This window comes from Prinia subflava, chromosome 35, assembly GCF_021018805.1.
Source record: "Prinia subflava isolate CZ2003 ecotype Zambia chromosome 35, Cam_Psub_1.2, whole genome shotgun sequence".
In the NCBI taxonomy this organism is placed as follows: Eukaryota; Metazoa; Chordata; class Aves; order Passeriformes; family Cisticolidae; genus Prinia; species Prinia subflava.
In genome coordinates this window covers 934000-959988 of record NC_086281.1, presented here as the reverse complement: position 1 = coordinate 959988, position 25989 = coordinate 934000, and the positions used below count along the sequence as shown (strand labels likewise).

The 25989-nt window shown below is 48.8% G+C and overlaps 2 protein-coding genes across 3 annotated transcripts in view; one reads left to right on the top strand and one right to left on the bottom strand.

Moving 5' to 3' along the window:
* COPA (COPI coat complex subunit alpha) overlaps window positions 1-18036 on the top strand; it is a 36866-nt gene extending 18830 nt beyond the window's left edge. Inside the window, 10 exon segments of the mRNA XM_063421109.1 lie at window positions 1021-1130; window positions 1242-1319; window positions 2358-2426; window positions 3476-3612; window positions 7185-7371; window positions 9984-10094; window positions 11973-12134; window positions 15580-15678; window positions 15680-15775; window positions 17595-18036. Of these exon segments, the coding sequence (XP_063277179.1) occupies window positions 1021-1130; window positions 1242-1319; window positions 2358-2426; window positions 3476-3612; window positions 7185-7371; window positions 9984-10094; window positions 11973-12134; window positions 15580-15678; window positions 15680-15775; window positions 17595-17654 (1109 nt within the window). The 3' untranslated portion in view covers window positions 17655-18036.
* Window positions 18037-19184: 1148 nt separating this feature from the next.
* Window positions 19185-23433, bottom strand: LOC134563339 (protein S100-A11-like). 2 transcript variants are annotated; one of them, XM_063421207.1, is made up of 3 exons: window positions 23274-23433; window positions 20867-21004; window positions 19185-19458 (listed from the first exon to the last, which is right to left on the bottom strand). In XM_063421207.1, the coding sequence occupies exons 1-3, from the start codon at window positions 23274-23276 to the stop codon at window positions 19312-19314; spliced, it is 288 nt and encodes a 95-aa protein (XP_063277277.1). In that variant the 5' UTR covers window positions 23277-23433; the 3' UTR covers window positions 19185-19311. The 2 variants fall into 2 exon arrangements, with proteins under 2 accessions (XP_063277277.1, XP_063277276.1); XM_063421206.1 differs by lacking the exon at window positions 23274-23433 and adding an exon at window positions 21131-21158 and having other exon boundaries at window positions 20867-21069.
* Window positions 23434-25989: the final 2556 nt, after the last annotated feature.

Here is a 25989-nt window from a genome sequence, read left to right as displayed (position 1 = left end):
CCTCTGGAATCCCTCTGGAATTAATCCCTCTGGAATCCCCTCTGGAATTCCCTCTGGAATTAATCCCTCTGGAATCCCCTCTGGAATTCCCTCTGGAATTAATCCCTCTGGAATTCCCTCTGGAATCCCTCTGGAATTAATCCCTCTGGAATTCATCCCTCTGGAATTCCCTCTGGAATCCCTCTGGAATTAATCCCTCTGGAATTAATCCCTCTGGAATTCCCTCTGGAATCCCTCTGGAATCCCTCTGGAATTAATCCCTCTGGAATCCCCTCTGGAATTTCCTCTGGAATTAATCCCTCTGGAATTCCCTCTGGAATCCCTCTGGAATCCCTCTGGAATTAATCCCTCTGGAATCCCCTCTGGAATTCCCTCTGGAATTAATCCCTCTGGAATCCCTCTGGAATTAATCCCTCTGGAATCCCTCTGGAATTAATCTCTCTGGAATTAATCTCTCTGGAATTAATCCCTCTGGAATTAATCCCTCTGGAATTAATCCCTCTGGAATTCCCTCTGGAATTCCCTCTGGAATTAATCCCTCTGGAATTAATCCCTCTGGAATTAATCCCTCTGGAATTCCCTCTGGAATTCCCTCTGGAATGAATCTCTCTGGAATTCCCTCTGGAATTAATCTCTCTGGAATTAATCCCTCTGGAATTCCCTCTGGAATCCCTCTGGAATTAATCCCTCTGGAATTCCCTCTGGAATTAATCCCTCTGGAATTTCCCTCTGGAATCCCCTCTGGAATTAATCCCTCTGGAATCCCTCTGGAATTAATCCCTCTGGAATTCTCTCTGGAATTCCCTCTGGAATTAATCCCTCTGGAATTAATCCCTCTGGAATTAATCCCTCTGGAATTCCCTCTGGAATCCCCTCTGGAATCCCTCTGGAATTAATCCCTCTGGAATTCCCTCTGGAATCCCTCTGGAATTAATCCCTCTGGAATTCCCTCTGGAATTCCCTCTGGAATCCCTCTGGAATTAATCCCTCTGGAATGAATCCCTCTGGAATTCCCTGCAGACGGATTCGTGGACGCCGGGGAAGGGTTCGGCGAGGAAGGAGCGGGAAAAGGGCAGGAGGAAGGAGGAGGATGGGAAGTGGAAGAGGATTTGGATCTTCCCCCCGAGCTGGTAGGAGGATCCTTGGGAATTCCTTGGGAATTATTCCTTGGGAATTCGGGGAGCGTTGTCTGGGATGGTCCAGCCGGGATTGCAGCTGGAATTCCGGGATTTTCCCCTCAGGACGTTCCCGCCGGCGCCGGGGGAGCGGCTGAGGACGGATTCTTTGTGCCCCCCACCAAAGGCACCAGCCCAGCCCAGGTAAAATCCTGGATTTCCTTGGAAAACTGGGAATTTCCTGCTTTTCCCCTTCTTTTTTGGTTGGGTTTTTTTTGGGATTTATGAGCCCAGCATGGGAATTTCATTGTGGGAACTCTGCCTGTCCCAATCCCACCTGGATCCTTTTTCCTTTTTCCTTTTTCCTTTTCCCTTTTTCCTTTTTCCTTTTCCCTTTTTCCTTTTCCTTTTTCCTTTTTCCTTTTTCCTTTTCTCTTTTCCATTTTCTCTTTTCCCCTTTTCCATTTTCCCTTTTCTTCTTTTCCCTTTCCCCTTTTCCCTTTCCCCTTTTCCATTTTCCCTTTCCCTTTTCCCTTTTCCATTTTCCCTTTTCCCTTTTCCCTTTTCCATTTTCCCTTTTCCCTTTTCCCTTTCCTTTTCCCCTTTCCCCTTTCCCCTTTCCCTTTTCCCTTTTCCCTTTTCCCTTTTCCCCTTTCCCTTTTCCCCTTTCCCTTTTCCCTTTTTCCCCTTTTCCCTTTTCCCTTTTCCCCTTTCCCTTTTCCCCTTTCCCTTTTCCCTTTTCCCTTTTCCTTTTTCCCCTTTTCCCTTTTTCCCTTTTCCCTTTCCCTTTTCCCTTTTCCATTTCCTTTTTTTCCTTTTTCCCTTTTCCCCTTTCCCTTTTCCCTTTTTCCTTTTCCCCTTTCCCTTTTCCCTTTTCCCTTTTCCCTTTTCCCTTTTCCCTTTTCCCTTTTCCCTTTTCCCTTTTCCCTTTTCCCTTTTCCCTTTTCCCTTTTCCCTTTCCCCTTTCCCTTTCCCTTTTCTTTTTCCCTTTTTCCTTTTTCCTTTTTCCTTTTTCCTTTTCCCTTTTCCCTTTTCCCTTTTCCCCTTTCCCGTTTCCATTTCCATTTCCCCTTTCCATTTCCATTTCCATTTTTATTTCCATTTCCGTTTCCATTTCCATTCCCATTCCCATTCCCATTTCCGTTTCCATTTCCATTTCCGTTTCCATTTCCATTTTTATTTTTATTTCCATTTCCATTCCCATTCCCATTTCCATTTCCATTTTCCTTCCCTCTTTTCCAGGTGTGGTGTAACAACTCCCAGCTCCCTGTGGATCACATCCTGGCGGGATCCTTCGAGACAGCCATGAGGGTGAGTTTCCCCTGGAATTTTTCCTGGAAAAACGCCGCCTTTCCCTTTTATTTTCCCTTTTATTTTCCCCTTTTATTTTCCCCTTTTATTTTCCCCTTTTATTTTCCCTCTTTATTTTCCCTCTTTATTTTCCCCCTTTCTTTTCCCCCTTTCTTTTCCCCCTATTTTTTCCCCATTTTTCTTCTTTAATTTTCCCCTTTATTTTCATTTTCCCCCTTCATTTTCCCTCTTTATTTCCCACTTTATTTTCCCCCTTTATTTTCCCCCTTTATTTCCCCTTTTATTTCCCCTCTTTATTTCTCCCCTTTCTTTTCTCCCTTTTTTTCCCCATTTATTTTTCTTCTTTATTTCCCCCTTTATTTTCATTTTCCCCCTTTATTTTCCCTCTTTATTTCCCCTCTTTATTTCCCCCTTTATTTTTCCTCTTTATTTTCTCCCTTTCTTTTCCCCCTTTCTTTTCCCCCTTTTATTTCCCCCCTTTATTTTCCTCCTTTATTTTCCCCCTTTATTTTCCCCTTTTATTTCCCCCTTTCTTTTCTCCCTTTCTTTTCCCTCTTTCTTTTCCCCCTTTCTTTTCCCCCTATTTTTTCCCCATTTTTCTTCTTTATTTTCATTTTCCCCCTTTATTTTCCCCCTTTTATTTCCCCCTTTATTTTCTCCCCTTATTTTCCCCCTTTATTTTCCCCTTTTATTTCCCCTCTTTCTTTCTCCCTTTCTTTCCCCCCTTTATTTCCCCCCTTTATTTCCCCCCTTTATTTTCCCTCTTTATTATCCCCTTTTATTTTCCCCTTTCTTTTCCCCATTTTTCTTCTTTATTTTTCCCCTTTATTTTCATTTTCCCCCTTTCTTTCCCCCCTTTATTTTCCCTCTTTATTTTATTTCCCCCTTCATTTCCCCCTTCATTTCCCCCTCTCCACCCGAATATTCCACATTTTTCTCACCCCCCATCCCCATTTCCCCACAGACCCGACCCCAATCGACGCCTGAGCTCTGCCCAATCCATTTTTTCCCAAATCCAGGATTTTATATCTTTATTTTTCCCCCATCAGCTGCTCCATGACCAGGTGGGGGTGACCAATTTCGGGCCCTACAAGCAGCTTTTCCTGCAGACCTTCTCCCGCGGCCGCAGCGCGTTCCAGGCCCTGCCCGGCCTGCCCGCGCTCTACGGCTTCCCCCACCGCAACTGGTGAGTGCTGCCCTCATTCCGGGGGTTTTCTGGGATTTTCTGGGATTTTCCAGGATTTTCCAGGATTTTCTGGGATTTTCCGGGATTTTCTGGGATTTTCCGGGGATTTTCTGGGGATTTTCTAGGGATTTTCTAGGGTTTTCCAGGGATTTTCAGGGATTTTCCAGGCTTTTCTAGAATTTTCCAGGGATTTTCAGGGGTTTTCCAGGCTTTTCCAGGGATTTTCCAGGGATTTTCCAGGCTTTTCTAGGAATTTTCCAGGGATTTTCCGGGGATTTTCTAGGATTTTCCAGGATTTTCCAGGGATTTTCTGGGATTTTCTGGGGATTTTCTGGGATTTTCTGGGATTTTCTGGGGATTTTCCGGGATTTTCTGGGATTTTCTGGGGATTTTCTGGGATTTTCTGGGATTTTCTGGGATTTTCCAGGATTTTCCAGGGATTTTCCAGGGATTTTCTGGGATTTTCTGGGATTTTCTGGGATTTTCTGGGATTTTCCGGGGATTTTCTAGAATTTTCCAGGGATTTTCAGGGGTTTTCCGGGATTTTCTGGGGATTTTCTGGGATTTTCTGGGATTTTCTGGGGATTTTCCAGCCTTTTCCAGGGATTTTCCAGCTTTTTCTAGGGATTTTCCAGCCTTTTCCAGGGATTTTCTAGAATTTTCCAGGGATTTTCAGGGGTTTTCCAGGCTTTTCTGGGGATTTTCCAGGATTTTCTGGGATTTTCCGGGATTTTCTGGGATTTTCCAGGATTTTCTGGGATTTTCTGGGATTTTCTGGGGATTTTCCAGCTTTTTCTAGGGATTTTCTGGGATTTTCTGGGATTTTCAGGGATTTTCTGGGATTTTCTGGGATTTTCTGGGATTTTCTGGGATTTTCTGGGATTTTCTGGGATTTTCCGGGGATTTTCCGGGATTTTCTGGGATTTTCCAGGGATTTTCTGGGGATTTTCCAGGATTTTCCAGGGATTTTCCGGGGATTTTCTGGGGATTTTCCGGGGATTTTCTGGGTTTTTCTGGGATTTTCCGGGATTTTCCGGGATTTTCTGGGATTTTCGGGGATTTTCCAGGGATTTTCTGGGATTTTCCGGGATTTTCTGGGATTTTCCGGGGATTTTCTGGGGATTTTCTGGGGATTTTCCGGGATTTTCTGGGGATTTTCTGGGGATTTTCTGGGATTTTCTGGGGATTTTCCGGGATTTTCCGGGGATTTTCCGGGATTTTCTGGGATTTTCCGGGATTTTCCAGGATTTTCTGGGGATTTTCTGGGATTTTCTGGGGATTTTCTGGGATTTTCCGGGATTTTCCGGGATTTTCCAGGGATTTTCTGGGATTTTCTGGGGATTTTCCGGGGATTTTCTAGAATTTTCCAGGGATTTTCAGGGGTTTTCCGGGATTTTCCAGGGATTTTCCAGGATTTTCTAGGGATTTTCCAGGGATTTTCCAGGGATTTTCCAGCCTTTTCCAGGCTTTTCCAGCCTTTTCCAGGGATTTTCCAGGGGTTTTCCAGCCTTTTCCAGGGATTTTCCAGGGATTTTCCGGGATTTTCCAGGGATTTTCCAGCCTTTTGCAGGCTTTTCCAGAGATTTTCCAGGTTTTTCCAGGGATTTTCCAGTCTTTTCTAGGGATTTTCTGGGATTTTCCAGGGGTTTTCCAGCCTTTTCCAGGGATTTTCCAGGATTTTCCAGGGGTTTTCCAGCCTTTTCCAGGGATTTTCCAGGATTTTCCAGGGATTTTCTGGGATTTTCCAGAGATTTTCCAGTTTTTTCCAGGGATTTTCCAGCCTTTTCTAGGGATTTTCCAGCCTTTTCCAGGGGTTTTCCAGGGATTTTCCAGGGGTTTTCCAGCCTTTTCTAGGGATTTTTCAGGCTTTTTCCAGGGATTTTCCAGCTTTTTCCGGGGATTTTCCAGGATTTTCCAGGGATTTTCCAGCTTTTTCCAGGGTTTTTCCAGGCTTTTCCAGCCTTTTCTAGGGATTTTCCAGGCTTTTCCTGGAGAGAATTCCCGGATTTTGGGAATTTGGGAGGTTGGGGGTGATTCCTGTGTGGACACCCGGAGGGAGGTGTGAGAATTCCTTGGGTTTGTGGAGAGAGCTGGGAATTGTTGGGATGTAGAAATGGGATTGGGGTAAAATCCAAACTGGATCCTCGTGGATCTGAGGAGAAAACGTGGGAATTGTCCAGGGAATGTGGCTGGAAAAGGGAATGGAGGATCCTGAGGGAGCTGGGAATGCTCATCCCGGAGAAAAGAGGGATCCAAGGGGGATTTGGGATCCTCCAGGGAGGATTTGGGATCCTCCAGGGGGGATTTGGGATCCTCCAGGGGGGATTTGGGATCCAGGGGGGATTTGGGATCCTCCAGGGGGGATTTGGGATCTGATCCCAGGGAACGGGGCCAGGACAGGAGGGAACGGCCTCGAGCTGGGATCAGATTGGAAATTTGGGATGATTTTTCCATGGAAAAAGGGTTGGGAATCATCGGGAGGGGCTCGGGGAGGGTCGGATCCCATCCCTGGAGGGAATCCCTGGAATTCTCGGACTGCCCTGGGGAGAAAAATGGGAATCCTGAGGGGAGAAATGTGGGAATTCCCGAGGGGTAAACATGGGATTTCTGAGGAGAAAATGTGGAATTTCTGAGGAGGAAACGTGGGATTTCTGAGGGGGAAGACGTGGCATTCCTGAGGGGAAATGTGGGAATTCCAATCCCAGGGTGTCCCAGGAACTCCCCTGGCTTCTCCTGGGATTCTCACAACCCTTCCCCTGATCCCTAAATCCCCAAAAAAATCTCCTAAAATTCCCCAAAAAATCTCCTAAAATTCCCCCAAAAATCTCCTAAAATCCCCAAAAAATCTCCAAAAATTCCTAAAAAAATCTCCAAAAATATCTCCTAAAATTCCAAAAAAATCTCAAAAAATCCCCCCAAAAATCTCCAAAAATCCCCAAAAAATCTCCAAAAATTCCCAAAAAAATCCCATAAATCCCCCAAAAAAATCTCATTAAATCCCCCCAAAAAATCTCCAAAAATCCCCCAAAAAATCTCCAAAAATCCCAAAAAAATCTCCCAAAATCCCCCAAAAAATCTCCAAAAATCCCAAAAAAATCTCCAAAAATTCCCAAAAAAATCTCATAAAATTCCCAAAAAAATCTCCAAAAATCCCCAAAAAAATCTCCAAAAATCCCCCCAAAAATCTCCAAAAATTCCCCAAAAAATCTCCAAAAATTCCTAAAAAAATCTCCAAAAATTCCAAAAAAATCTCCTAAAATTCAAAAAAAATCTCCAAAAATCCCCAAAAAAATCTCCAAAAATCCCCAAAAAAATCTCCAAAAATCCCCCCAAAAAATCTCCAAAAATCCCCAAAAAATCTCCTAAAATCCCCCAAAAAATCTCATTAAATCCCCCCAAAAAATCTCCAAAAATCCCAAAAAAATCTCAAAAAATTCAAAAAAAAAATCTCATTAAATCCCCCAAAAATCCCCAAAAAAAGTCTCCAAAAATCCCCAAAAAATCTCAAAAAATCCCCAAAAAAATCTCCTAAAATTCCCTAAAAAATCTCCTAAAATTCCCCAAAAACTCAGGAAGGAGGCGGGGGTGAAGAACGCGCTGCCGGCCGTGGGGCTGAAGCTGGGCGAGCTGATCCAGCGGCTGCAGCTCTGCTATCAGCTCACCACCGCCGGCAAGTTCGAGGAAGCCGTGGAGAAATTCCGCCTCATCCTGCTCAGCGTGCCCTTGCTGGTGGTGGAAAACAAACAGGAGATTGCTGAGGTGAGGGAGGGGAAATGTGGGGAAATGTGGGGTTATTGAGGGGAAAAATGTGGGGATTATTGAGGGGAAATGTGGGGAAATGTGGGGTTATTGAGGGGAAAAATGTGGGGATTATTGAGGGGAAAAATGTGGGGATTATTGAGGGGGAAATGTGGGGATTTCTATGGGGAAATGTGGGGATTTCTATGGGGAAATGTGGGGATTATTGAGGGGAAATGTGGGGAAATGTGGGGTTATTGAGGGGAAAATGTGGGGAAATGTGGGGAAATGTGGAGATTTCTATGGGGAAATGTGGGGATTTCTGAGCGGAGAAATGTGGGGAAATGTGGGGATTTCTATGGGGAAATGTGGGGATTTCTGAGGGGAAATGTGGGGATTATTGAGGGGAAATGTGGGGATTTCTGAGCGGAGAAATGTGGGGAAATGTGGGGATTTCTATGGGGAAATGTGGGGATTATTGAGGGGAAATGTGGGGAAATGTGGGGTTATTGAGGGAAAAATGTGGGGATTATTGAGGGGAAATAGGGGATTATTGAGGGGGGAAACGTGGATTTGTGAGGGGGGAATGTGGGAATTCCTAAGGGGGAAAACGTGGAATTTCTGAAGGGGAAAACATGGAATTCCTGAAGGGGAAAACATGGAATTCCTGAGGGAGAAATGTGGGAATTCCTGAGGGGGAAATGTGGAATTTCTGAAGGGGAAAACATGGAATTCCTGAGGGAGAAATGTGGGAATTCCTGAGGGGGAAATGTGGGGATTATTGAGGGGGGAAATGTGGAAATAACTGAGGAGATAATGTGGGAATTACTGAGGGGGGAATGTGGGGATTTCTATGGGGAAATGTGGGGATTATTGAGGGGAAATGTGGGGATTTCTATGGGGAAATGTGGGAATTTCTATGGGGAAATGTGGATTTCTGAGGGGAGAAATGTGGGGATTCCTGAGGGGGGAAATGTGGGATTTCTGAAGGGAAAAGTGGGGATTTCTGAGAGGAAATATGGGGGTTACTGAAGGGAAATGTGGGGATTCCTGAGGCAGAAAATGTGGAATTTCTGAGGGGAGAATGTGGAAATTTCTTAGGTGAAATGTGAGAATTAGTGAGGGGGAAATGTGGAAATTACTGAGGGGGGAATGTGGGGATTATTGAGGGAAAATGTGGGGAAATGTGGGGATTTCTGAGCGGAAAAATGTGGGGAAATGTGGGGATTTCTATGGGGAAATGTGGAAATTTCTGAGGGGGGAATGTGGGGATTATTGAGGGGAAAATGGGGGATTATTGAGAGGAAATGTGGGGATTTCTATGGGGAAATGTGGGGATTATTGAGGGGAAATGTGGGATTAGTGAGGGGGAAATGTGGGATTAGTGAGGGGGAAATGTGGGGATTATTGAGGGGGAAATGTGGAAATAACTGAGGGGAAATGTGGAATTTCTGAGGGGGAAATGTGGGGATTTCTGAGGGCGGAATGTGGGGATTACTGAGAGGGGAAACATGAGGATTTCTGAGGGGAAATGTGGGATTTCTGAGGGGGGAAAATGCGGGAATCTTGAGGACGGTATGTGGGAATTCCTGAGGGGGAAAATTGAGGAATTACTGAGGGAAAAAACCATGGAATTCCTGAGGGGGAAATGTGGGAATTCCTGAGGGGGAAAATGTGAGAATTACTGAGGGGAAAACCAGAATTCCTTGGGTTAAACATGCAAATCCTGAAGGGGGAAATGTGGGAATTACTGAGGGAAAAAACACAGAATTCCTGAGGGGAAAATGTGAGAATTACTGAGGGAAAAAAACATGGAATTCCTTGGGTTAAACATGGGAATCCTGAGGGGGGAAATTTGGGAATTACTGAGGGGGGAAATTTGGGAATTACTGAGGGAAAAACGAGAATTCCTTGGGTTAAACATGGGAATCCTGAGGGGGGAAATGTGGGAATTACTGAGGGGAAATGTGGGAATTCCTGAGGGGGAAAATGTGGGAATTACTGAGAGGAAAACCGGAATTCCTTGGGTTAAACATGGGAATCCTGAAGGGGGAAATGTGGGAATTACTGAGGGCGGAAATGTGGGGATTATTGAGGGGAAAACCAGAATTCCTTGGGTTCAACATGGGAATCCTGAGGGGGAAATGTGGGAATTACTGAGGGGGAAATGTGGAAATTACTGAGGGGGGAATGTGGGGATTTCTGAGGGGAGAAATGTGGAAATTTCTGAGGGGAAATGTGGAATTCCTGAGGGGGAATGTGGGAATTACTGAGGGAAAAACCAGAATTCCTTGGGTTAAACGTGGAAATCCTGAGGGGGGAATGTGGGAATTACTGAGGGGGGAAATTTGGGAATTCCTGAGGGTAGAAATGTGGATATTACTGACAGGGGAATGTGGGGATTTCTGAGGGGGAAATGTGGGAATTACTGAGGGAAAAACCAGAATTCCTTGGGTTAAACATGCAAATCCTGAAGGGGGAAATGTGGGAATTACTGAGGGGGGAAATGTGGGAATTACTGAGGGGAAAACCAGAATTCCTTGGGTTCAACATGGGAATCCTGAGGGGGAAATTTGGGAATCCCAATGCCGATGTCCCCAGGGCAGGGTTTGATCCCTGTTTTTGTCCCCAAGGCGCAGCAGCTGATCACCATTTGCCGGGAATACATCGTGGGATTGTCCATGGAGATCGAGAGGAAGAAGCTGCCCAAGGAGACGCTGGAGCAGCAGAAGAGGATCTGTGAGGTGAGGGAGGGCTGAGGGGAAATGTGGGAATTCCTGAGGGGAAAACAGGGAATTTCTGAGGGGAAAACAGGGAATTTCTGAGGGGAAAAAGTGGGAAATTCTGAGGGGGAAATACAGGGATTACTGAGGGGAAATGTGAGAATTTCTGAGGGGTAAAATGTGGAATTTCTGAGGGGAAAAAGTGGGAATTTCTGAGGAGAAAAAGTGGGAAATTCTGAGGGGGAAATACAGGGATTACTGAGGGGAAATGTGAGAATTTCTGAGGGGGAAACGTGGAATTTCTGAGGGAGAAATGTGGGAATTCCTGAGGGGGAAAACATGGAATTTCTGAGGGGAAAACATGGAATTTCTGAGGAAGAAATGTGGGAATTCCTAAGGGGAAAACGTGGAATTTCTGAGGGGAAAACAGGGAATTTCTGAGGGGGAAAATGTGGAATTTCTGAAGGGGAAAACATGGAATTCCTGAGGGGGAAATGTGGGAATTCCTGAGGGGGAAAATGTGGAATTTCTGAAGGGAAAAACATGGAATTCCTGAGGGGGAAAATGTGGAATTTCTGAGGGGGAAAACATGGAATTCCTGAGGGGGAAATGTGGGAATTTCTGAGGGGGAAAATGTGGAATTTCTGAGGGGAAAAACAGGGAATTTCTGAGGAGAAAAAGTAGGAATTTCTGAGGGGAAATATGGGAATTCCTGAGGGGGGAAAATACGCAATTCCTGTGGGGAAAACGGTGGCAATTTCTATGCAGAAAAGGTGAGAAATTCGGAGAGGAAATGTGAGAATTCCTGAGGCGAAAAATGTGGAATTCCTGAGGGGAAAAATACAGAATTCCTGAGGGGAGAAATGTGGGATCCCTGAGGGGGGCGATGTGGGAAAAAACTCAGTGTAAATTCAGAATTCCGCCTTCAACACAAAACACCGCAGGGGCTGCCTGGAAAAGAGGAATTCCCTGTCACAATTCTCTTTATCCCAAAGGATTTTAACTGGATTTTAACTGGATTTTAACTGGATTTTAACTGGATTTTAACTGGATTTTAACGGGATTTTAATGGGATTTTAACGGGATTTTAACTGGATTTTAACTAACTGGATTTTAACTGGATTTTAACTAACTGGATTTTAACTAGATTTTAACTAGATTTTAACTAGATTTTAACTGGATTTTAACTGGATTTTAACCGGATTTTAACTAACTGGATTTTAACTGGATTTTAACTAGATTTTAACTAGATTTTAACTAGATTTTAACTGGATTTTAACTAGATTTTAACTGGATTTTAACTAGATTTTAACTGGATTTTAACTGGATTTTAACCGGATTTTAACTAGATTTTAACTGGATTTTAACTGGATTTTAACTGGATTTTAACTAACTGGATTTTAACTGGATTTTAACCGGATTTTAACTAGATTTTAACTAGATTTTAACTAGATTTTAACTAGATTTTAACTAGATTTTAACTGGATTTTAACTAACTGGATTTTAACTGGATTTTTACTAGATTTTAACTGGATTTTAACTAGATTTTAACTGGATTTTAACTAGATTTTAACTGGATTTTAACTAACTGGATTTTAACTAGATTTTAACTAGATTTTAACTGGATTTTAACTGGATTTTAACTGGATTTTAACTAGATTTTAACTGGATTTTAACTGGATTTTAACTAGATTTTAACTGGATTTTAACTGGATTTTAACTAGATTTTAACTGGATTTTAACCGGATTTTAACTAACTGGATTTTAACTGGATTTTAACTAGATTTTAACTGGATTTTAACTAGATTTTAATGGGATTTTAACTGGATTTTAACTAACTGGATTTTAACTAGATTTTAACTGGATTTTAACTGGATTTTAACCTGCTTTTCCTGGCAGATGGCCGCCTACTTCACGCACTCCAACCTGCAGCCCGTGCACATGATCCTGGTGCTTCGCACCGCCCTCAACCTCTTCTTCAAACTCAAGAATTTCAAGAGCGCCGCCACCTTCGCCCGGCGCCTGCTCGAGCTCGGCCCCAAGCCCGAGGTGGCTCAGCAGGTGAGACCCCAAATGGCCTTGTCCCCAAATGGCTTTGTCCCCAAATGGCCTTGTCCCCAAATGGCCTTGGCCCCAAATGGCCTTGGCCCCAAATGGCCTTGTCCTCAAATGGCCTTATCCCCAAATGGTCTTGTCCCCAAATGGTCTTGGCCCCAAATGGTCCTGTCCCCAAATGGCCTTGTCCCCAAATGGCCTTGTCCCCAAATGGCCTTGTCCCCAAATGGTCGTGTCCCCAAATGGCCTTGTCCTCAAATGGCCTTGTCCCCAAATGGCCTTGTCCCCAAATGGCCTTGTCCTCAATGGCCTTGTCCCCAAATGGTCTTGGCCTCAAAAGGCCTTGTCCCCAAATGGCCTTGTCCCCAAATGGCCTTGTCCCCAAGTGGCCCTGGCCCCAAATGGCCCTGGCCCCAAATGGCCCTGTCCTCAAATGGTCTTGTCCCCAAATGGCCCTGTCCCCAAATGGCCCTGTCCCCAAATGGCTTTGTCCCCAAATGGCCTTGTCCCCAAGTGGCCTTGTCCCCAAATGGCCTTGGCCCCAAGTGGCCTTGTCCCCAAATGATCTTGTCCTCAAATGGTCCTGGCCTCAAATGGCCTTGTCCCCAAATGGCCTTGTCCTTGAATGGCCTTGTCCCCAAATGGACCTGGCCTCAAATGGTCCTGGCCTCAAATGGTCTTGTCCCCAAATGGCCTTGTCCCCAAATGGCCCTGTCCTTGAATGGCCTTGTCCCCAAATGGACCTGTCCCCAAATGGCCCTGTCCCCAAATGGCCTTGGCCCCAAATGGCCTTGTCCCCAAATGGCCTTGTCCCCAAATGGCCTTGGCCCCAAATGGCCTTGTCCTCAAATGGTCTTGTCCCCAAACGGTCATGTCCCCAAACCCAAGCTGAGGCTCTCAGGTGTGAAACCCCTGCTGTGACTCCATTTTTGGGGTGTCCCTGTCCCCAAACCTGAGGCCCTCAGGTCTGAAACGCCCACTCTGACCCATTCTGGGGGATGTCCCTGTCCCCAAACCAAATCTGAGGCTCTCAGGTGTGAAATTCTTGCTCTGATCCCATTTTTGGGGTGTCCCTGTCTCCAAATCCGAGCTGAGACCCTCAGGTGTGAAACCCCTGCTGTGACTCCATTTTGGGTGTCCCTGCCCCCAAACTCAATCTGAGACCCTCAGGTCTGAAACCCCTGCTGTGACCCCATTTTTGGGTGTGCTGTGACCCCATTTTGGGGGTGTCCCTGTCCCCAAACCAAATCTGAGACCCTCACCTGAGGAACCCCCATTTTGGGGGTGTGCTGTAACCCCATTTTGGGGTGTGCTGTGACCCCATTTTGGGGTGTGCTGTGACCCCATTTTGGGGTGTGCTGTGACCCCATTTTGGGGTGTCCTGTCCCCAAACCTGAGCTGAGGCTCTCAGGTGTGAAACCCCTCACCCATTTTGGGGGTGTGCTGTGACCCCATTTTGGGGTGTGCTGTGACCCCATTTTGGGGTTGTGCTGTGACCCCATTTGGGGGTGTGCTGTGACCCCAATTTGGGGTGTGCTGTGACCCCATTTTGGGGTGTGCTGTGACCCCATTTTGGGGGTGTGCTGTGACCCCATTTTGGGGTGTGCTGTAACCCCAAAACCCATTTTTGGGGTGTCCCTGTCCCCAAACCTGAGGCCCTCAGGTATGAAACCCCTCACCCCATTTTTGGGGTGTGCTGTGACCCCATTTTGGGGGTGTGCTGTGACCCCATTTTGGGGTGTGCTGTGACCCCATTTTGGGGGTGTGCTGTGACCCCATTTTGGGGTGTGCTGTGACCCCATTTTGGGGTGTGCTGTAACCCCATTTTGGGGTGTGCTGTGACCCCATTTTGGGGGTGTGCTGTGACCCCATTTTGGGGTGTGCTGTGACCCCATTTTGGGGGTGTGCTGTGACCCCATTTTGGGGTGTGCTGTGACCCCATTTTGGGGTGTGCTGTAACCCCATTTGGGGGTGTGCTGTGACCCCATTTTGGGGGTGTGCTGTAACCCCATTTTGGGGTGTGCTGTGACCCCATTTTGGGGTGTGCTGTGACCCCATTTTGGGGTGTGCTGTGACCCCATTTTGGGGTGTCCCTGTCCCCAAACCTGAGCTGAGGCTCTCAGGTGTGAAACCCCTCACCCATTTTGGGGGTGTGCTGTGACCCCATTTTGGGGTGTGCTGTGACCCCATTTTGGGGTTGTGCTGTGACCCCATTTGGGGGTGTGCTGTGACCCCAATTTGGGGTGTGCTGTGACCCCATTTTGGGTGTGCTGTGACCCCATTTTGGGGGTGTGCTGTGACCCCATTTTGGGGTGTGCTGTAACCCCAAAACCCATTTTTGGGGTGTCCCTGTCCCCAAACCTGAGGCCCTCAGGTATGAAACCCCTCACCCATTTTTGGGGTGTGCTGTGACCCCATTTTGGGGGTGTGCTGTGACCCCATTTTGGGGTGTGCTGTGACCCCATTTTGGGGGTGTGCTGTGACCCCATTTTGGGGTGTGCTGTGACCCCATTTTGGGGTGTGCTGTAACCCCATTTTGGGGTGTGCTGTGACCCCATTTTGGGGGTGTGCTGTGACCCCATTTTGGGGTGTGCTGTGACCCCATTTTGGGGGTGTGCTGTGACCCCAATTTGGGGGTGTGCTGTGACCCCATTTTGGGGTGTGCTGTGACCCCATTTTTGGGGATGTCCCTGTCCCCAAACCTGAGACCCTCAGCTGAGGAACCCCCATTTTTGGGTTGTGCTGTGACCCCATTTTGGGGTGTCCCTGTCCCCAAACCTGAGCTGAGGCTCTCAGGTATAAAACCCCTCACCCATTTTTGGGGTGTGCTGTGACCCCATTTTTGGGGATGTCCCTGTCCCCAAACCTGAGACCCTCAGCTGAGGAACCCCCATTTTGGGGGTGTGCTGTGACCCCCATTTTTGGGGTGTCCCTGTCCCCAAACCCCAGCCAAGACCCTCAGGTGTGAAACTCCTGCTCTGACCCCATTTTTGGGGTGTCCCTGTCCCCAAACCTGAGACCCTCAGCTGAGGAACCCCCATTTTTGGGGGTGTGCTGTGACCCCCATTTTTGGGGTGTCCCTGTCCCCAAACCTGAGACCCCTCAGCTGAGGAACCCCCATTTTTGGGGGTGTGCTGTGACCCCCATTTTTGGGGTGTCCCTGTCCCCAAACCTGAGCTGAGACCCTCAGCTGAGGAACCCATGCTGTGACTCCATTTTGGGGTGTCCCTGTCCCCAAACCAAACCTGAGGCCCTCAGGTCTGAAATGCCCACTGTGACCCCATTTTGGGGTGTCCCTGTCCCCAAACCTGAGACCCTCAGGTGTAAAACCCCTCACCCATTTTAGGGGTGTCCCTGTCCCCAAACCTGAGCTGAGGCTCTCAGGTGTGAAACCCCTCACCCATTTTTGGGGTACCCCATTCCCCTCCCTCACGTCTCCGCCGCTCCCCAGACGCGCAAGATCCTCGCGGCGTGCGAGAAGAACCCCGTGGACAGCCACCAGCTCAACTACGACCAGCACAACCCGTTCGACATCTGCGCCGCCTCCTACCCGCCCCATCTACCGCGGCAAAGCCGTGGAGAAATGTCCCCTCAGCGGCGCCTGCTACGGCCCCGAGTTCCGGGGACAGATCTGCCGCGTCACCACGGTGAGCGCCGGGGACAGCCATGCTTGGGAGGGGCTCTGAGGAGGGGTCCCTGTTGTGCTTAGGGCGGACATTTTGTGTTTAGGGCGGACATTTTGTGTTTCCTGAGGGGATTTGGGCCAGGAGAGGCCTGGGGGAGTTGGGTCCTCAAATATCTGTGGAGATATCTTAAATATCTGTGGAGATATCTCAAATATCCATGGAAATATCTTCAATATTCATGGAAATATCTCCAATATCTGTGGAAATATCTTCAATATCCATGGAAATATCTCAAATCTCTGTGGAGATAGCTCAAGTATCTGTGGAGATATCTCAAATATCTGTGGAGATATCTCAAATCTCTGTGGAGATATCTCAAATATCTGTGGAAATATCTTCAATATCCATGGAAATATCTCAAATATCTGTGGAGATATCTCAAATATCTGTGGAGATATCTCAAATATCCATGGAAATATCTCAAATATCTGTGGAGATATCTCCAATATCCATGGAAATATCTTCAATATTCATGGAAATATCTCCAATATCTGTGGAAATATCTTCAATATCCATGGAAATATCTCAAATCTCTGTGGAGATGCCTCAAATATCTGTGGAGATATCTCAAATATCCGTGGAGATATCTCAAATATCCATGGAAATATCTCAAATCTCTGTGGAAATACCTCAAATATCCATGGAAATATCTCAAATCTCTGTGGAGATATCTCAAAATATCCATGGAAATATCTCAAATATCCATGGAAATATCTCAAATATCTGTGGAGATATCTCAAATATCCATGGAAATATCTCAAATGTCCATGGAAATCTCTCCTCTCGGGAGATCTGGGCTCTGAGGGGTCCCTGTTGTGTTTAGGGCGGACATTTTGTGTTTCCTGAGGGGATTTGGGGTCTTTCCCACCAGGAGAGGCCTGGGGGAGTTGGGGCTGCTTGGTGTGGAGGAGGCTGAGGGGGGAAAATTGTCCATCCATGGAAATAATTCAAATATCTTTGGAGATATCTCAAATCTCCGTGGAAATATCTCAAAGCTCCATGGAAATATCTCAAATCTCTGTGGAGATATCTCAAATCTCTGTGGAGATATCTCAAATCTCTGTGGAGATATCTCAAATATCCATGGAAATATCTCAAATATCCATGGAAATATCTTCAATATCCATGGAAATATCTCAAATCTCTGTGGAAATATCTCAAATCTCTGTGGAGATATCTCAAATATCCATGGAAATATCTCAAATATCCATGGAAATATCTTCAATATTCATGGAAATATCTCCAATATCTGTGGAAATATCTTCAATATCCATGGAAATATCTCAAATCTCTGTGGAGATATCTCAAATCTCCATGGAAATATCTCAAATCTCCATGGAAATATCTCAAATCTCCGTGGAAATATCTCAAATCTCTGTGGAAATACCTCAAATATCTGTGGAGATATCTCAGATATCTGTGGAGATATCTCAGATATCCATGGAAATATCTCAAATATCTGTGGAGATATCTCAAATCTCTGTGGAGATATCTCAAATATCCATGGAAATATCTTAAATATCCATGGAAATATCTTCAATATCCCCTCATATCTCTCAAATTTCCACACAAATCCCTCAAATTCACACCCAAATCCCCCCAAGGGATCTCAGGATTGCCCCCAGACCCTTCCCAGTGCTCCCAGCACAACCCCAGCAGCAATAACCACAAACCCAACCCCTAAATCCCGAATTTTCACCCCTAAACCCTGAACTTCCATCCCTAAATCCCGAATTTTCACCCCCTAAATCCCAAATTTTCACTCTCCTTGTCCCCGCAGGTGACGGAGATCGGGAAGGACGTGCTGGGGCTGCGCATCAGCCCCCTCCAGTTCCGCTAGGAATTCTCCTGGATGAGGAAATTCCCACCCCAGCCCCTCCCCTTGGCCATTCCCATCCTTTTTTCCCGGTTTTCCCCCACTCTGGAATTCCGGGTTGTTCCCACGTTTAGCAGGAATTTTTCTCCTCCTTCCCAGATCCATTTTCCTGCGCTTTTATCCCAAGTTTTTTTTCCAGAGGGGGAAGGGAGGCTCTTCCCAAATCCTGCTCCCCTTTAAAATTCCCAAAAATTCCCTGGAAAACGCCGGGATTGGCTCCGTAAATCCTGAATCCAGGGAGATCCTGCTCCCTCTGGAAGCGGCTCCGCGTTCGTTGACTCCTTGCGTCGTCTTCGTGGCAGTTTAATGAGCTCCCCTCGTTAATAAAGCTCGTTAATCACCCGGATTTTCCCATTTTGCAGCTCAGGACACACAGAAAAAAAAATTTGGGATTGAATCCATTTTCCCAGCTCTGTTTGGAGGGCTGGGAATTTTCTAGAAGATGGGATTGGGCGCTCCTGGAGTGATTCAGAGCTGGGTGTGTTAATTAGTGAGGTGTAATTAACGCCCCAATTAACCCCCAGGGCTTGTCCTGCACCTCCTGGTGGAGTTTTGTCCTTTGGAATTCCCGGCTTTGGCCCCAGGGCAGGGAAAAGGCTCCGGGATTCCCAAATTTCCGGGATTCCCAAATTTTGGGATTCCCAAATTTCACGATTCCCAAATTTCACGATTCCCAAATTTCGGGATTCCCAAATTTCACGATTCCCAAATTCCGGGATTCCCAAATTTTGGGATTCCCAAATTTTGGGTTGGTTCCGATCCCTGGAGGGGGGAGAGGGGTGGGAATAAAAACAGGGGGAGGATCCAGGGCTGCGATTCCAGGGATTGTCCTGCTGGGAATGTCCAGGGAACAGCAGGAAAAGGGAATGGAGGATCCTGAGGGAGCTGGGAATACTCATCCCGGAGAAAAGGGGGATCCAGGGGGATTTGGGATCCTCCAGGGGGGATTTGGGATCCAGGGGGGATTTGGGATCCTCCAGGGAGATTTGGGATCCTCCAGGGGGATTTGGGATCATCCAGGGGGGATTTGGGATCCTCCAGGAGGGATTTGGGATCCTCCAGGGGGGATTTGGGATCCTCCAGGGGGGATTTGGGATCTTCCAGGGGGATTTGGGATCCTCCAGGGGGGATTTGGGATCCTCCAGGGGAGATTTGGGATCCTCCAGGGGGGATTTGGGATCCTCCAGGGGGGATTTGGGATCTGATCCCAGGGAACGGGGCCGGGACAGGAGGGAACGGCCTCGAGCTGGGCCAGGGGTGGAAATTTGGGATGATTTTTCCATGGAAAAAGGGTTGGGAATCATCGGGAGGGGCTCAGGGAGGGTGGGATCCCATCCCTGGAGGGAATCCCTGGGTGAGGATCCCTTTGGAATTCTCTCCCCACCTCGCCCATCCCGGAATCCCTCGGGATCGGCGCCGTTTTCCCGCCAAACCTCGGGCTTTTAAAACTTTTAAACCTTTTAAACCTTTCAACCTTTTAAACCTTTTAAACCCTTTAAACCTTTTAAACCTTTTATTTATCCACAAAAAGCCGGGCGGGGGGAAAAGGGGGAACGCGGCCGTTCCGTCACTTCCGTGGAATGTTCCAGAAGGGATCCGGGAGGATCCGGAGCCTCCGGAATCAGGGTTTTTTGAGGACCAGGGAGTCGTGGCAGGCCACGGCGATGCCCCCGATGAGGTTCAGGAATTCCTGGAAGTCCAACTGGCCGTCGCTGTTGATGTCCAGCTTCTTCATCATCCTGTCCACCACGCCCGGGTCCTTCTGGTTCTGGGGAAAAATCCGGGAATTGGCGCCCGGGATCAGCGGGAATTCCCTGCCCGGGGAGTGCTGGACTGGTTTGAGGTGGAAAAGCCGGGAATTGGCGCCTGGGATCAGCAGGAATTCCCTGCCCGGGGAGGGAGGGGAGCATGGGGATGGTTTGGGGTGGAAAAGCCGGGAATTGGCGCCCGGGATCAGCAGGAATTCCCTGCCCGGGGAGTGCTGGACTGGTTTGGGGTGGAAAAGCCAGGAATTGGCGCCCGGGATCAGCGGGAATTCCCTGCCCGGGAAGGGAGGGGAGCGTGGGGAGTGCTGGGATGGTTTGGGGTGGAAAAGCCGGGAATTGGTGCCCGGGATCAGCGGGAATTCCCTGCCCGGGGAGTGCTGGACTGGTTTGGGGTGGAAAATCTGGGAATTAGTGCCTGGGATCAGTGGGAATTCCCTGCCCGGGGAGGGAGGGGAGTGCTGGGATGGTTTGGGGTGGAAAATCCGGAAATATCCACAGTCCCACCCACTCCAAACCCCATCCCAGGGATCCCATGGATCCCATCCCATCCCACCCTATGGATCCCATCCCATCCTGATCCCATTGATCCCATCCCGATCCCATTGATCCCATTTATCCCATTGATCCCATCCCACTGATCCCATCTTAATCCCATGGATCCCATCCCATAAATCCCACCCCTTCTCCTTGCTCCCATGGATCCCATTGCTCCCACTGCTCCCGTGGATCCCAGCCTGTGGACTCTGTGGATCCCATTGCTCCCATGGATACCATTGCTCCCATGGATCCCACTGCTCCTGTGGATCCCATCCCGTGGATCTCACTGGTCCCATCCTGTGGATCCCATCCCATGGATCCTGTAGATCCCATCCTATGGATCCTGCAGATCCCATCCCATGAATCCCATCCCATGGATCCCATGGATCCCATTTCTCCCACTGCTCCTGTGGATCCCATCCTGTGGATCCTTTGGGTCCCAGCCCATGGATCCCATTGCTCCCATGGGTCCCATCCCATGGATCCTGTAGATCCCATCCCATGGGTCCCATCCCACTGCTCCCATGGATCCCATCTCATGGATCCTGCAGATCCCACCCCATGGATCCCATCCCGTGAATCCCGTAGATCCCGTGGATCCCGTAGATTCCCAACCTGTGGATCCTGTGGATCCCATCCAGTGGATCCTGTGGATCCAATGGATCCCATCCCCGTGGATCCCACCCCGTGGATCCCGTGGATCCCACCCCATGGATCCCATGGATCCCGTGGCTCCCATGAGTCCATTCCCATGGATCCTGCAGATACCATCCCATGGATCCCGTGGATCCTGTGGATCCCGTGGATCCAATGGATCCCACCCTGTGGATCCCGTGGATCCCATGGATCCCGTGGATCCCATGGATCCCGTACCTTGGTGAAGGCGGCCAGCTCGGTGTCCATGAAGGCGCGGAATTCCCGCTTGGAGAGGGTGCAGGCGTCGCCCTCGCGGCCGGCGTAGCGCTGGAACACGGCCAGCAGCGACTCGATGCAGCGCTCCGTCTCCGTGGGCTGCGGGGACAGGGGGTTGGGATGGGCCGGCTGTGCCAGGAGTGATCCCGGGGATTTTTGGGAACCTCCTGTGCCCATTCCAGCTGTGCCAGGGGCAATTCCAGGGATTTTTGGGATCGGGGGAACCTCCTGTGCCCATTCCAGCTGTGCCAGCGGCGATCCCGGGATTTGGGATCGGGGGAACCTCCTGTGCCCATTCCAGCTGTGCCAGGGACAATCCCAGGGTGTTTTCTTGGGATCAGGGGAACCTCCTGTGCCCGTGCCAGCTGTGCCAGGGACAATCCCAGGGTGTTTTTTTGGGATCAGGGGAGCCTCCTGTGCCAGTTCCAGCTGTGCCAGAGGTGGTCCCAGGATTTGGGATTGGGGGAACCTCCTGTGCCCGTTCCAGCTGTGCCGGGAGTGATCCCGGCGATTTTTGGGATCAGGGGAACCTCCTGTGCCCGTTCCAGCTGTGCCAGGGGCGATCCCAGGGATTTTTTGGGATCAGGAGAGGGTAGGGGAGTTTCCCGTGCCCCTTCCAGCTGTGCCAGCAGCAATCCTGGGATTTTTGGGATCGGGGGAACCTCCTGTGCCAATTCCAGCTGTTCCAGGAGCAATCCTGAATTTTTTGGGAAGCAGGGCAAGGCCCCCTCTGCCCATTCCAGGAACTATCCCGATTTTTTTTGGGATGAGGGAAAGGCCAGAGGAGCCTCCTGTGCCAGTTCCAGCTGTTCCAGGAGCAATCCTGAATTTTTTGTGCCCCCTCTGCCCATTCCAAGAGCAATCCCGATTTTTTGGGTCCCTTCTGCCCATCCCAAGAGCAATCCCGATTTTTTGGGTCCCCTCTGCCCATTCCAAGAGCAATCCCGATTTTTTTGGGCCCCCTCTGCCCATCCCAAGAGCAATCCCGATTTTTTGTGCCCCCTCTGCCCATTCCAAGAGCAATCCCGATTTTTTGTGCCCCCTCTGCCCATCCCAAGAGCAATCCCGATTTTTTGTGCCCCCTCTGCCCATCCCAAGAGCAATCCCGATTTTTTTGGGCCCCTCTGCCCATCCCAAGAGCAATCCCGGTTTTTTTGGGCTCCCTCTGCCCATTCCAAGAGCAATCCCGATTTTTTGGGAAGCAGGGACGATCCTGAGGCTCCTCCCGCGCCCACCCCGGCTGTGCCAGGAGCAATCCCGGTTTATTTCGGGACGAGGGCAGGGCTCTGCCGGACCCGTTCCGCCGCATTTCTCCCGGGATTTGGCTCCCGGGCGCAGCGGGAGCGGCTCCTGGAAAATCCCCCGGGGAGGCGGCGGCTCCGCCCTTTGGATCGCGCCGATTTTGGGGAGATAATCCCGTTTTTTCCCCCTCTTTTCTCCCGGTTTTTCCCTGTTTTTCCCCCTTTTACCCCATTTTTTCCCTTGTTTTTCCGCTTTTATCCCATTTTTCCCTTGTTTTTCCCCTTTTATCCCGTTTTTTTCCTTGTTTTTCCCCTTTTATCCTGATTTTTTCCGTGTTTTTCCCATTTTTCCCTGCTCTTCCTCATTTTCCTCCCGATTTTTTCCCCTCGTTTCCCCCCATTTTTCTCCCGTTTTTTCCCGTTTCCTCCCTGTTTTTTTCCCTGCTTTTTCTCCTGTTTTTTCGGATTTTTGCCCCTTTTTTCTCATTTCCCTTCCGGGTTTTGCCGCTGTTTCTCCCCGTTCCTCCCACCCCCATTTTTGGCCGTTATTTCCCTTTTTTCCCCCTCAGCTTTTCCCCAGTTTTCCCCCTGCTTTTTCCCAGTTTTCCCCCTGTTTCCCCCCTGTTTCCCCCCTTCTTTTCCGTATTTTTTTCCCTTTTTTCCAGATTTCACCCCTGTTTTTTCCCATTTCCCTTCCGGGTTTTGCTCCTGTTTTTTTCCCGTCCCTCCCCATTTTTCGCCTTTTTTTCCTTATTTTCCCTCAGCTTTTTCCCTGTTTTTTCCCCTGCTTTTCCCTCTTTTTTTCCCTGTTTCCCCCCCATTTTTCCTTCCCTCGGACCCATTCCCGGCCCCCTCCCCGCTCCATTTTTGGGCCGTTTTGTGACAAAATCCCCTTTTTCCCTCCCCTCCCCCTCTCCCAAACCCCTCAGGACCCTCATTCCCTTTTCCCTGGAAAAATCCCTTCCCTTGGGACCTCTCGCTCCCATTTTGGGGCCGTTTCGTGGAAAAAAAAAAAAAGAAATAAAGAAAAAAAATTCCCCTTTCCCCTCCTCATTCCCGGGAATTTCCCTCATTCCCGGGAATTTCCCGCATTCCCGGGAATCCCCCGCATTCCCGGGAATCCTCACCATGGCTGGGACAGGCGGCGCGCTCCGCTCGGGGTTGGAATTGTTTGAAAAAGAAAAAAAATTAAAAATAAAAAGAGGAAAAGTTGTGGAGCCCCGCCCGGGGTGAGTCAGCGCCGGCCGCGTTGGGCAATTCCCGTTTCCAGCGGCAACCGCGGCCCCGCCCGCGCCTCTGGAATGTGCCCGGCCCCGGCCCGGGCATTCCCAAAAATCCAGAATTCCCAAAAAATTGAGAATTCCCCAAAAATTTGAGAATTTCCCAAAAAATTGTAATTCCCAAAAAATTGAGAATTCCCAAAAATTTGTAATTCCCAAAAATTGAGAATTCCTAAAAATTGAGAATTCCCCAAAACTGAGAATTCCCGAAAATTGAGAATTTCCAAAAAAATTGAGAATTCCCCAAAATTGAGAATTCCCCCCAAAAAATTGAGAATTCCTAAAAATTGAGAATTCCTAAAAAATTGAGAATTTCCCAAAAAATGAGAATTCCCAAAAATCGAGAATTCCCAAATAATGAGAATTCCCAAAAATTGAGACTTCCTAAAAATTGAGAATTAATTCCCAAAAATCGAGAATTCCCCAAAAATTGAGAATTCCCAGAAACTGAGATTCCCCAAAAATCGAGAATTCCCAAAAACTGAGAAGTCCTAAAAATCGAGAATTCCCGAAAATTGAGAATTCCCAAAAAATTGAGAATTCCCAAAAATCGAGAATTCCTAAAAATCGAGAATTCCCAAAAATTGAGAATTCCCGAAATTTTTATCCCGGGTTGGTCCCTTGGGATGACCCCGGAGTCGAACTCGGGGTGGGGTGGAGGGAAAATCCCCCCCCAAAAAAATCTTCCTGGAGAGGGTGGGAAAGGAAAAGGGGGAAATTCCCAAAAAAAGGTGATTGGAACTGGGAATGTGTGATCGGAACTGGGAATGTGTGATTTAAACTGGGAATGTGTGATCGGAACTGGGAATGTGTGACTGGAACTGGGAATGTGTGATCTGAACTGGGAATGTGTGATTTAAACTGGGAACGTGTGATCGGAACTGGGAATGTGTGACCCGAACTGGGAATGTGTGATTTAAACTGGGAATGTCTGATCGGAACTGGGAATGTGTGATCTGAACTGGGAATGTGTGACTGGAACTGGGAATGTGTGATCTGAACTGGGAATGTGTGATCGGAACTGGGAATGTGTGACCCGAACTGGGAATGTGTGATCGGAACTGGGAATGTGTGATTTAAACTGGGAATGTGTGATCGGAACTGGGAATGTGTGACCCGAACTGGGAATGTGTGATCGGAACTGGGAATGTGTGATTTAAACTGGGAATGTGTGACCCGAACTGGGAATGTGTGATCGGAACTGGGAATGTGTGATTTAAACTGGGAATGTGTGATCGGAACTGGGAGTGTGTGATCTAAACTGGGAATGTGTGATTTGAACTGGGAATGGGTGATTTAAACTGGGAATGTGTGACTGGAACTGGGAATGTGTGATCTGAAGTGGGAATGTGTGACCCGAACTGGGAATGCCTGACCCAAACTGGGAATGCCTGATCCAAACCGGGAATGCCCAATCCAAACTGGAAATGTGTGATCTGAACTGGGAATGCCTGATCTGAACTGGGAATGCCTGATCTGAACTGGGAGTGCCTGACCCAAACTGGGAATGCCCGACCCAAACTGGGAATGCCTGACCCAAACTGGGAATACCTGACCCAAACTGGGAATGCCTGACCCAAACTGGGAATGCCTGACCCAAACTGGGAGTGCATGACCCAAACTGGGAATGCCCGACCCAAACTGGGAATGCCCGACCCAAACTGGGAATGCCCGATCCAAACTGGGAGTGCATGACCCAAACTGGGAATGCCCGACCCAAACTGGGAATGCCCGACCCAAACTGGGAATGCCTGACCCAAACTGGGAGCGCCTGATCCCAGCTGGGCCCCCCTCCCCGCCCTCCCGTCCCCCGGAAGGCGACGCACGGAGCCGCTGCAGGAATCAGCTCTTTATTCCCATTTTCCATGCGACAAAAGGGAAGGAAAAGGAAAAGGAGGAGAGGGAGAATCCCCCACCCACCACCGGCACCCTGGGGTGCTCCAAACCCCCGAGCCTGGAGCTGGAATTCTGCTGGAATCAAGGAAAAAAAGGTGATTTTTTTTTCCCAAAAAGGCCCCAAAATCAGGAATTATTTTGGGTTTTCAATTCAGAACTCAGAGGAGCCCCCGGGGTCCCAGGGGGACCTGAAGTGACACCCCAGGGTGCAAAAGAGGACAGAGGGACCCAAGGACTCCAATTAGAGCAGAAAAAGTGATTAAATATCGAGGGGCGCCCCCGGCAGGGAGGCGGGAGCCCCAAATCCGGGGGGATCGCGCTTCCTGCTGAGGATTTATTCCAGGGAAACGCCCCCAAACCCCTCTGGACACCGCGGGATCCTCTGGAATCCATTCCCGACCCTCCAAAGGACCCGGAGGGGCTCCAGGGAGAGGCAGATCCCCCTCAGGATGTCTCGGATTGATCCCTCGGGGCCTCCTGGCCCTGCTTGGTCCCACCTTGGGGATCGCCGGATTCCCGCGGGTTCCTCTCGCCCGGTTCCTCCCCGGGAGCCTCCTCTCCCTCCCGGGTTCCCTCCCCGCGGGTCTCCCCGGGATCTCTCCTCTCCCCATCCCGGCATTCCGGAGCCTCCGGAGCCGCGGGGCCGCTCTTGGCCCGGCCGTCCTCG